We start from the raw sequence: 12,755 nt of genomic DNA, 5'->3' as shown, positions 1-12,755 counted from the left end.
AGGCGAAGAGTATGCCTCACCTAATCGTAACGTGTTCTACGTATATACATACTTCTATTATCATAATACATCATTCTGTTCTGTCATTATACATTCATGCACATTCATTCCTGTTCATAACTTAACTTTGCATTTCATTTCACTTTAAGTGACTCTTTCCCATTTACATCATTTACCTTCATCATTTTATTTCATTGCCATTTCATCGTCATTTCATTGCATAACATTACATTTCATTACTTCGTACTGCAGCTGGTCTTTAGCCATCATTAGTTAGTTTACATAGAAACATGCTAGATCTGCTAACACAACTCCTTTTAGCTGTCATCAGTTAGTCTACACAGAAGTGTGCTAGATTTGCTAACATGACTGTCTTTCAGCTGTCTTACATTTACATGGTTGCATTTAACATATACAAGCAACATTATCCATATCATATTTTATTTTCATTGCTTTACTTACTTAGCCTGCATCTCATACATTTAACATATATTTGCATAGAATCTCATGCCACACAATTTAGTAATAAAATTCATACACTGTCTGTAAAATAAGCCAACCAACATTTAATGTTTATATACTGAAAAATATTTTTCATTTCTTACTTAATTATCCTTAAAATATTTCTCACTTTCATCAGTTCATTTTTGCATATATATATATATATATATATATATATATATATATATATCTAATAAATAATCCTAAACTCGAAGGAAATATAATTTAAACAGTTGGCATTTTACCCATTTGAAACATATACACGTACATATAACACAATTTATTTTTCCATTAAATTCATAAAAATTATGATTTAATATATATTTTTCCCCTTACCTGGTTTCTTGAACTACGCCAACAGGGACTCCGAAAAATACCCACGGCGCTCACCCAGACCCTGAAATTAAATTTCCAATTCCAATAAATTATTCTTGAATAAAATATTAATTTAAAACTTCCTAGGGCCATAATTCCTAAATAAATAATAATACCCTTAAATTTAGCCAAATTGCTAAAATTTTCAAATCCCACTCCCGCTTTGGAGTAGGGCCTAGAAAATCCCAATTAAAAAATTATCTACATCAAAATGACGATGATGACAACTAGGACCTCGTGGTGGTGTCCGTTCGTCGATTTAACCACATATTAACGGCGAAATTGAGAAAATGGAGAAAAATTACCTTTTCCCAAGAGCAGTGCTTAAGTCATTCCCACGACAAATCTGCTCCAGTAGAAATGTCGGTAGCGGAACGAGGAATCCAACGACACCTTCCATTTCCCAATCCGCCGCAAACTCATCGAGAAATTGAGAGAAGGAGAGAGAGAGAGAGGCAGAGACGGATGCGGAGACACGCAAGAGATTTGCAGAGAGAGGGGGGGCGCGTCCTGACTCCTCTGACTTTTTCTCCTTCTTCTTTCTTTTTCTTCTTTCTTCTTTCTTCTTCTTCTTCTTTCAGTTACTTTATATATATATATATTTCTCTTATTTCAATTGTTTTTTTTAACTCTAATGTGAAAATATTTAATTTAATAACTAATTATTTAATTTATCTTAATTTAATTTAATTTCTTTAATTTTAATTTTTTTTCTTTTCCCACGTCATTCCTTTTATTTATTTATATGTTATTTTTTATTTATTTTTTTAAAATTATTTTAATCTCTTTAAATTTTTGGATCTTTACATTGAACCACTAGCCAAAGTCAACAATAGCATATACTATTTGAACATCAAGTATATGCTACTTAAGTGTTTTATTAGTTGGCATTTGTAATTGTTGCAAACTTGTAATATTTCAAGAATTATTGCTAAAATTAAGTTAATTGTATATGCCACAATTTTCACATAGTTCATTAATAGAAACATCCTCCCAATTTGTATTCATAATAGTTAAAACAAGGATAAAATTATGTTCGAAGTGGATTTCTAACATTCATATGGTGCAAAACTACTCCAAAACATTTAGTTAAACATAAATTATCTTTTACATAACTACAAAATAGAAAATAAAAGGTATGATAACATGTTCTTAAAATTAAACTTTTTTTAGGTAAAATGAAAAGATTTCCTGGAAAGTAAATTCGTGAGCTTGACATTGCATGCACAAATGCTTCGCTCTAGCATACTTCTCCAACATTTCTATATGCAAGAGAATATGTTGGGGATGTGGCTTATATTCAGAGCGGATCACATGTATCGGAGAAAGTTACGTGACATGAGGGACAAAGGGGGAGAAGTAAGGTGCAACCATGGAGGGCAAACCATTGATGGTTTGGGGCCTAACCGTCAACAATTTTAGGCACTAGCTGCAAGGTGTTTTATCCTATCCCAAATCGTCAACGGTTTAGTCAAACTGTCGACAGTTTCCATCAGCGCAAATCACATAAATTCAAATTGGGGACTTGTAGATTGGGCTTATTGAAGCGATTTCCTCTAGGGATTGCTACAAAAGCATTTTAGATCAACTATAGGTCCTCTGTATGCATTAGATTGTTATATAATCATCATTATGTAACCCTATAAGGGATTAAGCATGTAAGTTTCATTGATCATAGTGAAAACCGAATTGCTTCTCCCATGGATGTAGGCTATTGCCGAACCATGTAAATCTTATGTGTTCTAGTTTTGTTTTTTCTTTTTTTTTTCTTATTATTATTTGATTGCTTCTTTAGTATATCTCATCATCAAGTGATTACATTAGCGGTTGTTGATTGTTTCGTGTTTGATTATGTCCTTTCGCTACATGTATCTGGTGAATGAACATCAACAAGTGGTATTAAAGCTATTGGTTCTACAATATCTTGGGTCTCTTCAATGAAATTCGATGTGGATAAGTTCGATGGAACTAGTAATTTCGGGCTTTGGCAATGAAGGGTGAAGGACTTGCTAGTGTACCAAGGGATGGTGAAGGCGTTATACAGAAAGAAGCTGGAGGACATGAACGACGCAAGTTGGAAGGAGCTTGAAGCAAAGGTGGTTTCCATGATCAGGTTATGTCTAGACAATTATGTGTTGTGTCACGTCATGGATGAGGACTCTCCGGCGGCGGTTTGGCTGAAACCGGAGCACTGATACATGTCCAAGTCAATTTCGAACAAGCTGTATCTTAAGAAAAAACTTTATTGGCTTAAGATGGCGGAGGGTTCGGATTTGAGTCAGCACATCAACACATTTAATCAGATCATTAGTGATCTAGAGCGAGTTGATGTGAAGTTTGAAGAGGAGGACAAAGCGTTGATGTTGCTGAATCCCCTACCTATGTCACCTACGTATGAGAATTTGGTTATGATGCTAACTTGGGGGAAAGAAACCCTGGTGTTGGAGTACATCACAAGCACATTGTTGGGGTTCCATCAAAGGAAGAAGGTCAACAATGAGGGTTTACTTGGTAAACGGTGATTATGCATCAAAGTTGCATAATTAGGCATTTAAATTCATACATTGATGATTATAATTTTAATTAAATGCCTAATTATGTCTAATATTTTAACGTTGAACTCATTTGATAATCTTGAGATAAATAACCTATTTTTGTCATAAATTTATGGCCATTCGTGTCCTATTATTGTAGGAAAATTTTTGGATATTAAAGATGTACGTGGGTAGTGCGTGAGAGAAACCGTGTACGTGAGCCATGCGTGTGACAAGGAGACGCCACGTGTACAACAAGAAGCCGAGCATCGAGTGAATAACCATGGGCTTCATGTATGGGAGTGACTTGACAACATGAAATTTTGAGTGGGTCTTGGGTTGCATTCATGTAAGGTCGTGGTTGAAGATGGACCATTCATGAGGAGCCATGCAGAGGACTTGAGGCCATGTGCATGAAGAAGGCGAGCTGGCCACGGGTTGCATGCGAATCCAAGGAGGGTCGGGTGCATGGAAGCAGCCATAGGCTTCATACACAAGAAGCCTTGTGTTGATGCAGGCTGATACTGTGAAGAGAGCTTGGAGGCTTGCTTTGGAATGGATGAACCAGCCTTGGGGGAATTAAAGAGAAAAAAAAAGCAAATGGGCTGCATGCAAAGAAAGGTTTGTTAGGCCAAACAGGCTTGGCATATGCGTGAGTGGGGTGGCTGCCGTGCACGAGTGCATTGAAAATAAGAAAAGAAAAAGAAGTGAGTGGGCTTTGGCTGTGTACATGCTGAACAGGAAAGAAAAAAAAGGAGGTCGGGTCTTGATGTGACCCAGCCATGCAAAGAACAAAAGGGCCTTGCTGTGTGTGTGCGCTAGCAATGTAGGTGCTAAGGGTAGTAAAGGAAACTGGCTGGAGGGTTTGTGGGGAAATAAAAAAAAAAAAAGCTTTAATGAAGGTAGCATGTAGGGTTTTAAGGGGTAGCTAGGGCTTTCGGTAGGGTTTTTACTTGGAGAGTTTTCAGGAGAGGGGGTTTGCCGCATAAGACAAGGTAGAAAGGGGTTCTTGGAAGCGGCAGTGCTGCACTACAACTCCACATTCGGTCTCCTCAGCTCCTTCTCCATTACATACGGCTACACTACTCTTCTCTCTCTCTCTCTCTCTCTCTCTCTCTCCTCTCTTCTCTATCTCTCTCTCTCTCTTGGACATAAACACTTATTTAAATTATTATTAATTTCAGTTGTGTTTCATTTAAAGTATTGGGTGTTTTAATTTCTGTTGGATTATCGTATTAAATTTAGTTTTGTTCGATTCTTTTTTTTTTTTTAATATCATTGTTTTAATCTCTCTCTCTTGCATTTAAATTCTTGTTTGAGCATTATTATTGTTAATTTTAGTTGCCTTTTCATTATTTAAAGTTTATGTAGGGATTTAGATATTTTATTTGGGTATTTTTATTATTAAAGTTAAAGTTTTTATTTAGTTAAAATTTATTCCTGTTTGGGTTTATGTTTAAAGTACGTATTTTTATTTAATAGAATGATAGCAGAGTTTGTTTCTTTCATTATTCTGACATTGAATCTGACATTTAATTACTTATTTTTATGCATGTTAAATTTTCAGTTAGTGACAAAGCCTCGTTCACCACATAAAGATTGGTGAGTCCTGGTTCCGTTCTGTTGAGAAATGGTTCAGTTTGCAAAGTTATCGTAATGGGGGATATTAGGATCAAGATGCATGACGGTGTGGTAAGGACGTTGTGTGGGGTAAGGCATATACCCGATCCACGAAAGAACGTTATATCATTGGGTGCTTTGGATTGTAATAGGTATAGTTGCAAGTCCAAAGACGGGACGATGATGGTGAGTGATGATGTATTGATGGTGATGAAGAGATAGAGGATAGCAAGGAATCTCAATATATTGCAGGGTAATACAGTTCTAGGTGGATGTAATGCCCCGAACCCGGTGGGGCCCAAAGTTCTATTATTCATACATATATCTCTGACACCATCATTATAATGACCTGAACCCGAAGTGGGGTACTGGGTACACCTGTCCATAACTCAATTAAAAACATGCAGCAGAAATACATCAAACCTCAATTACCATACCAGAGTTCTAAACCTTCTAATTTACATAGGTATCTCCAAAAAGCAATATTACAACCCATGGTATACAAAAACATCTCTATATATATATATATATATGCATAAAATAAAATCCTTGACTGGAACACATCATGTATTTACATGATCAGGGTGTGCAGTCCAAAAAATTACCTAGCAATCTACAACTCTAGGTAACTGCTCTATTTCCCTAACCTCAACTTTCTATTTCACATAGTATCTCCAACATTTTTCGAGGTCAGTATAAAACCATAACTTTTACTATACCATACCATAAAAACCAACAGGTTTAGTTATGCAATAATAATCACCACATTTGGCAAAAATATCCTTTGTGAAAAAGGGGCAAACATCTTCTCTTATAATATATATGATTATATTTTGTTTATATATATATAATAAACCCAAAATCATCATTTTCATATGCCCAATTATTCAAAAAATCATATATAACATTCCTGTAATCTCATGCTTCATTTAATTAGTTAACTCCAAAAATAATTGACATAATCTATTCCCCTTACCTTATCCTTTGAGTGGTGCCTACGATGCCCAAACGACGAATCAACTCCGGTTAAAAGTTTAAGGATCGGAGCTAGGACCCACAAAAGGTGTTTGTTCTTCAATTTGGCTAAGGATGGAAGAGAAATTGAACAGAGAAAAAAAAACCGCAGCCTAGAGAGAGAGAGAGAGAGAGAAAATTTCCAAAAGAAATAAGCTGAAGTTCAATTTATAGGCTATTTCCCCAGACAAAACCATCGATGGTTTGGTCTTTAACCAAACCATTTTTACTGCATTTTTATTTAACGGCCCTCGGTAATTCAAAACCATCAACGGTTTTCCTGAGTTCCACCAAACCATCAAGGGTTCGATCTGCACCAAACCAAATTCCCCCTTATTATTATTATTATTATTATTATTATTATTATTATTATTATTATTATTATTATTATTATTATTATTATTATTATTATTAACCTGGTCTCTACATCCTCCCCTCCTTATATAAATTTTGTCCTAAACATGCCGGGGTTTGATGTGATATTGGGTATGGACTGGCTGGTAGCTAATTACGCCAGCATTGATTGCCATAAAAAGGAAGTGATCTTCAGACCCCTAGGTGAGTAGGAATTCAGTTTTGTGAAGTCACATGTACGTGTCTCACCACAGTTTGTGTCAGCTATTCAGGTGAGGAGGTTGCTTCAGGGTGGTTGCCAGTGGTATGCTACTTATATAAAGGAGATGCCAAAGGAGGAATTGAAAAAAGTTGATATTCCGATAATTAGATAATTTCTAGATTTTTTTTTGGAAGAATTACTTAAGTTACCACCAGATCAAGAGATAGAATTTGCCATTGATTTACTACTAGGGTCAACACTGATATCTAAATTACCCTATAGAATGGCTCCAACTGAACTGAAAGAATTGAAAGGGAAGTTGTAAGAGTTGTTGGATAAAGGATTTATCAGGCATAATGTGTTGCCTTGGGGAGCACCAGTTCTGTTTGTGAAAAAGAAAGATAAGACTATGAGGATGTGCATTGATCATACAAAGATAAATAAAGTGACAGTTAAGAATAAATATCCTTTTTCTAGAATTGATGATTTATTTGATAAACTCCAAGGGACCCAGGTCTACTCCAAGATTGACTTGCGATCGAGTTATAACCAAGTAAAAGTTAAAGCATAAGACGTTTCAAAAACAGCTTTTCAAACTAGGTATGGGCACTACAAGTTCTTGGTAATGCCATTTGGATTGACTAATGCATCGACAGTATTTATGGACCTAATGAATCGGGTGTTCCATAAGTTCTTGGACCAGTTTGTTGTGATATTTATTGATGATATACTAGTCTACTCAAAAAGTTTTGAGGACCATGAGGATCATCTGAGGTTGGTATTGTAGGTGTTAAGGGAAAAGAAGTTATACGCTAAATTCAAGAAATATGAATTATGGCTGAGGTAAGTCACTTTCCTTGAGCATGTGATCTCTGGGGATGACATATCAGTAGACTCGAGCAAGATAGAATTAGTGGTAAATTGGGTGAGATCGGGGAACGTTCAGGAGGTTAGGAGTTTCCTAGGTCTGACAGGGTACTATAGGCGTTTTGTGGATGATTTTTAAAGATTATCAAGTCCACTAACACGACTCACGAGGAAAACATGAGATTTGAATGGACTGACGAGTGTGAGTAAAGCTTCCAGGAGTTGAAGCAGCGGCTGGTCACTACATTAGTATTATTTATTCCATCAGAAAAGGATGGATTTGTCATATACAGTGATTCGTCTTAGAAGGGGCTTGGATGTGTGTTGTTGCAGCATGGGAGGGTTATTACTTACACTTATTGGTAGCTTAAGGAGTATGACAAGAACTACTTGGTACATGATTTAGATTTAGCTGCAGTGGTGTATGCTCTAAAGATTTGGAGGCATTATCTTTATGGTGGGAGATGTGAAATCTTCACTGACCATAAGAGTTTGAAATATTTCTCCACCCAGAAAGAACTGAATATGAGGTAGAGAATATGACTGTAGCTTATTAAAGATTATGATTGCACTATTAGCTACCACCCAGGGAAAGCAAATGTGGTGACTGATGCTTTGAGCTAAAAATCAGTGGGAGCAGCATTGTTAGCAGTGGAGATTCAGCATCCGATTCGGATGGACTTGGAGAGGTTCGGTATGGAGTTAGTAGAAAATGATCACAAGAAATTTATTACCAACCTTGTATTACTGCCTAGCTTGTAGGAGAAGATTAAAGTTGTTCAGAGGAATAAAACAAAATTAGTAAAGCTGATAGATAAAGTGCAAGACGGATAAGGGGAGGAGTTCATTATTTCAGATGATGGAACTCTGAGGTTTCATATCAGGCTATGCATACCTGCAGATGTTGAGATTAGGAGAGCTATTCTAGAGGAGGCACACAGATCCTTTTACATAGTACATCCAAGAAGCACTAAGATGTATCGGGACCTTCGGGAATCCTTCTGGTGGAGCGGCATGAAGAGGGAGATAGCTGAGTTTGTGGAATAGTGCTTGACGTGCCAGAAGGTAAAGGCTGAGCACTAGGGACCGGCGGGATAGTTACAACCACTCCACATCCCTGCGTATAAGTGGGATCATATTTCCATGGATTTTGTTATAGGGTTACCGCCAGTGTTGCATGGACAAAATGCTATTTGGGTGGTCGTTAATCGATTAATGAAGACTACTCATTTTCTCCCTATTAAAGTTAACTAGTCTACGAACAGACTGGCATAGTTATACATATAGGAGATAGTTCAGTCTTATGGTGTGCCAGTATCCATAGTTTCAGACTGAGACCCACGATTTACATCGCGATTTTGGAAGAGTTTGTAGGAGGCTTTGGGGTCTCAGTTATCATTTAGCATAACCTTTCATCCCCAGACTGATGGGCAGATAGAGAGGATGATGTAGATACTTAAGAATATGCTACGAGCATGTGTTCTAGATTTTGGGGGTAGTTGGACCAAGTATATGCCGCTAGTTGAGTTCGCGTATAACAATAGCTACTAGGCCAGCATCGAGATGGCGCCTTACGCAGCTTTATATGGTAGGTGGTGTCCTTCTCCATTATACTAGGATGAAATAGGTGAAAGACGAGTTTTGGAATCAGAGTTAGTGCAGCATACCTATGATAAAGTCCAGCTTATTAAAGATAGAATCAATGCAGCTCAGAGTTGGCAAAAATGCTACGCAGTTACTCGCCGTTGGATGCTAGAATTTGATGTAGAAGATCAGGTATTTTTTAGAGTAGCACCGCTTAAAGGAACCATGAGATTTAGGAAGAAGGGTAAAATGAGCCCTAAGTTTATTGGGCCATTCGAGATACTTGAGAGAGTGGCTTCAGTCACCTACAGGCTAGCTTTACCACCAGCTCCATCCAGGATTCATGATATATTCCATGTTTTCATATTGAGGAAATATGTCCCATATCCCTCCCACGTGATCAGCTATGAGGAGATAGAGCTTAGAGATACTTTACCATATGAGGAAACACCAGTATAGATTCTAGATAAAAAAGAACAGGAGTTGCACATCAAGAAAATTCAACTAGTAAAGGTCCTATGGAGGAATCATGTAGTGGAGGAGGCCTCATGGGAGTTAGAGGAGGAGATATGATAGAAATACCCACATTTATTTAGTGGGGACTAGCATTAGACAGAAATGGAATGGTAATAATTTAGGTAAAGTAAATATAGTTTGGTTTTATTATATGCAAAGCAAGATAATGTATGTATAAGTTGTATTTTAGATCATAGGATAAGTAGTGTTTTTGATTTTGGGAGAATTTTCTTTTATGTACATACTTCTAATATCCTAGAACCCTAATTGTAACCACGGTATTCCTTCGCTACAAGTGAGGGTAATTAATAAAATAAGTAGCAAATTTTTCTCAGAGGATGGTGTATAGCACAGATAGCAAATTTCGAGAACAAAATTTTATAAGAAGGGGAGAATGTAGAGACCTGGGAAATAAAAGGAAAATTTAAAAGGAATAAAAGTAGGGTCCATCGATAAACCCCCTAGTTTCATTGACGAACGCCCACATATGGTTTGTGGATGAGCTTCAGTGCCTTGTCAATGAAGAGGTACTGATAGGGAGATATTCAGACTCTTTGGTTCATCGATGAACTCATCATCCTCGTCGATGAACTCCCTTCTTCGGTTCGTCGACGAGTGCACGTGTCTCATCGAGGAAGCCACGTGGCCAGCTATCTATAAATATAAGGAAAATAAAATTTTGGCGAGAAAATCAGCTTTCTTCACTTTCTCTCTCTAAAAATTTGATCTCTCCACCTTCTCTCTAAGATTTCAGCTCCATTTTTCCCCAGTTCGATGATCAAAAGTTACCACGATGATCCTGGGGAAATTCTCTACAACTTAGCTGGAGCAGAATTTTGGTTTGAGAAGTTCAAGCATCATCTCAAAATCAGGGTAAGTAGGTGATTTTAGGGTTTTCATGATTATCAGGCTTTTTTGAACCCAGATCCTGTATTAGATGAAAATATGTTGAAGCTTGAGTTGATTAAATGAGGGTGTTGTGATTGTAGGGTTTTGGAATCATGAACGTCGTAGGCGTGAGTTAGAAGTCAGTAAACGAGTACAACTAACCAGGTAAGGGAAATATGTTATGCCAGTTAAATTAGAAATTTTATCAGTAAAGCATAGTATTTGATTATGAGTTATAAAATATGATTTTTGAATAAATCAGAGCATGGAAATTATATAGTATTACAGATTATATTTAATGAGTTTTATTTAACTGTGTGGCATAAGAAGTATTGGAATATTACAAAATTTTATACATATTTACAGAACTATGATTATATATTTTTTACAGAATTATGATATACAACTTGTGCAGTGTTATACAAAATCATGCAATTCAGATTACAGAACCATGAATATACAGTATTTTATAGAATTATGAATATATATGCAGTGTTTTACAGAACCATGATTATACAGTGTCTTACAAAACCATCATTATACAACGTTATTGATTATACGCTTAAACTGCGTAATTAGGCATTTTAATTCATGCATTAGGGCTTATATTTTTAATTAAATGCCTAAGTACTCACAATATTTTCATAAGGTGTCCTATTTTTACTCTCTGGGTTTTATTGAGTATTTTATGAATTTTTGGTATTTTTTTATCGCAGAAAAATTATTGGGAGCTAAAATCGGCATTAGTTCATAATTCGTGCATAACTTTTCCGTTTGAACACTGATCGAGAGGATTCAAAATTTTAGAGAAAGATGAGAAAATTATCTACAACTTCTGTGTTCTGATCTTTGAGAGAAACTGTAGACACCCCATTTTTACCTAGGCCCAATGTATTTATTACTATTATTATTATTATTAGTATTTTTATTATTTTATTTATTCTTATTATCATTATTATTATTAATTTTCATTAGTCTTATTATTATTATTATTATTTTATTTATTATTATTATTATTATTTTTATTTTTCATTAGTATTATTATTATTACTTTTATTTTTATTTTTACTTCTATTTATATTGTTTATTATTATTATTATTATTATTATTTATTATTTTCATTATTATTAATATTATTTTTAATTATTATTATTATTATTATTAGTATTTTTATCTTTATTTTTACTATTATTATTATTTATTTCTATTATTATTATTTTTATTATTAGTATTATTTTACTATTATTATTTTTATTATTATTATTTATTTATTTTTGTTATTACTATTATTATTATTTTGCTATTATTATTTTTACCTTATTATTATTATTATTATTATTATTATTATTATTATTATTATTATTATTACCATATTAATAATTATTTTCCTATATATTATTTCCAAAAGAAAAAAATACCATAAACTAAAAAGGAAAGGGGAGATTTAGGGTTTCTAATTTTTTCTCATAAAAAGCCTTTTCTTCTCTTCAAAAAAGGGGCCAGCACACAGTGAAGAAGGGGATCCGTTTCTTTCCCTCTGCTTCTTCTTCTTCTCTGGCCATCCGTCCACTTCTCTCCCACACCACCGTTCCAGCCTCCCTCTACTCTCTCTTACCGTAGCACAGCCGCCATCAACCACCACATAGCCTCTCCCTCACTCTCAGTTTCTACCTCACCCTCACTCTCAGTCCCTTACCCGAACGGCCCTCCAGTCCGTCGCTGCTTCATACTGAACCCGAACCTCCAGCGACATTCTCGGCCACCACAGCACAGCGTCACCGTCGCCATCGCCGTTCGCAGCCACCTGCTTCTCTCAACCAGCCAGCCACCATCACCACAGCCGCGCCAGACCACCCTCGCTCAGCCCACCCCCCACGAGCAGCACCGGTCTCTCCTTCTCGCCGCCTCCGTCCAGTTGTAGACCGTGAGCCACCTCCGTTCAGCTGCCAGCCGTCACGACCTCACCTTCGTCGGCGTTCGACAAGCTCTCGGCCACACACTGCAGTCGCCCAGATCCCAGCAGCAACGACTCCAGCCGCAAGTTCCGGCGGCGAAACCTCCCACCATCGTCACTCTTTGCAACCTCCGCCTCCAGCCACCACGAGCCCCGACAGCAGCTCTCCAGCTTTACGTTCCAGTCACGCACCAGCAAGTCCGCACCAAACGTAGCCAGAGCTCCTGCTCTGGTCCGCCTCCAGCCGGCTGTCAGCACCGACCCCCTCTCTGTAAGTCTCTCTGCTGTATACACGTGCACGCACACACTGATACATATATATTGGGTTAGCTTGTATTTTATTACA

The 12,755-nt window shown here is 36.5% G+C and overlaps 1 protein-coding gene across 1 annotated transcript; it reads left to right on the top strand.

Annotated features, from left to right (window-relative positions):
* Nucleotides 1-2,900: 2,900 nt before the first annotated feature.
* Nucleotides 2,901-12,624, top strand: LOC131164553 (uncharacterized). The gene is made up of 2 exons (XM_058121865.1): nt 2,901-2,989; nt 12,144-12,624. The coding sequence occupies exons 1-2, from the start codon at nt 2,901-2,903 to the stop codon at nt 12,622-12,624; spliced, it is 570 nt and encodes a 189-aa protein (XP_057977848.1).
* Nucleotides 12,625-12,755: the final 131 nt, after the last annotated feature.

The sequence above is a fragment of the Malania oleifera genome, chromosome 1 (genome assembly GCF_029873635.1).
Source record: "Malania oleifera isolate guangnan ecotype guangnan chromosome 1, ASM2987363v1, whole genome shotgun sequence".
In the NCBI taxonomy this organism is placed as follows: domain Eukaryota; kingdom Viridiplantae; phylum Streptophyta; class Magnoliopsida; order Santalales; family Ximeniaceae; genus Malania; species Malania oleifera.
This window is presented reverse-complemented; position numbering and strand designations above follow the sequence as displayed.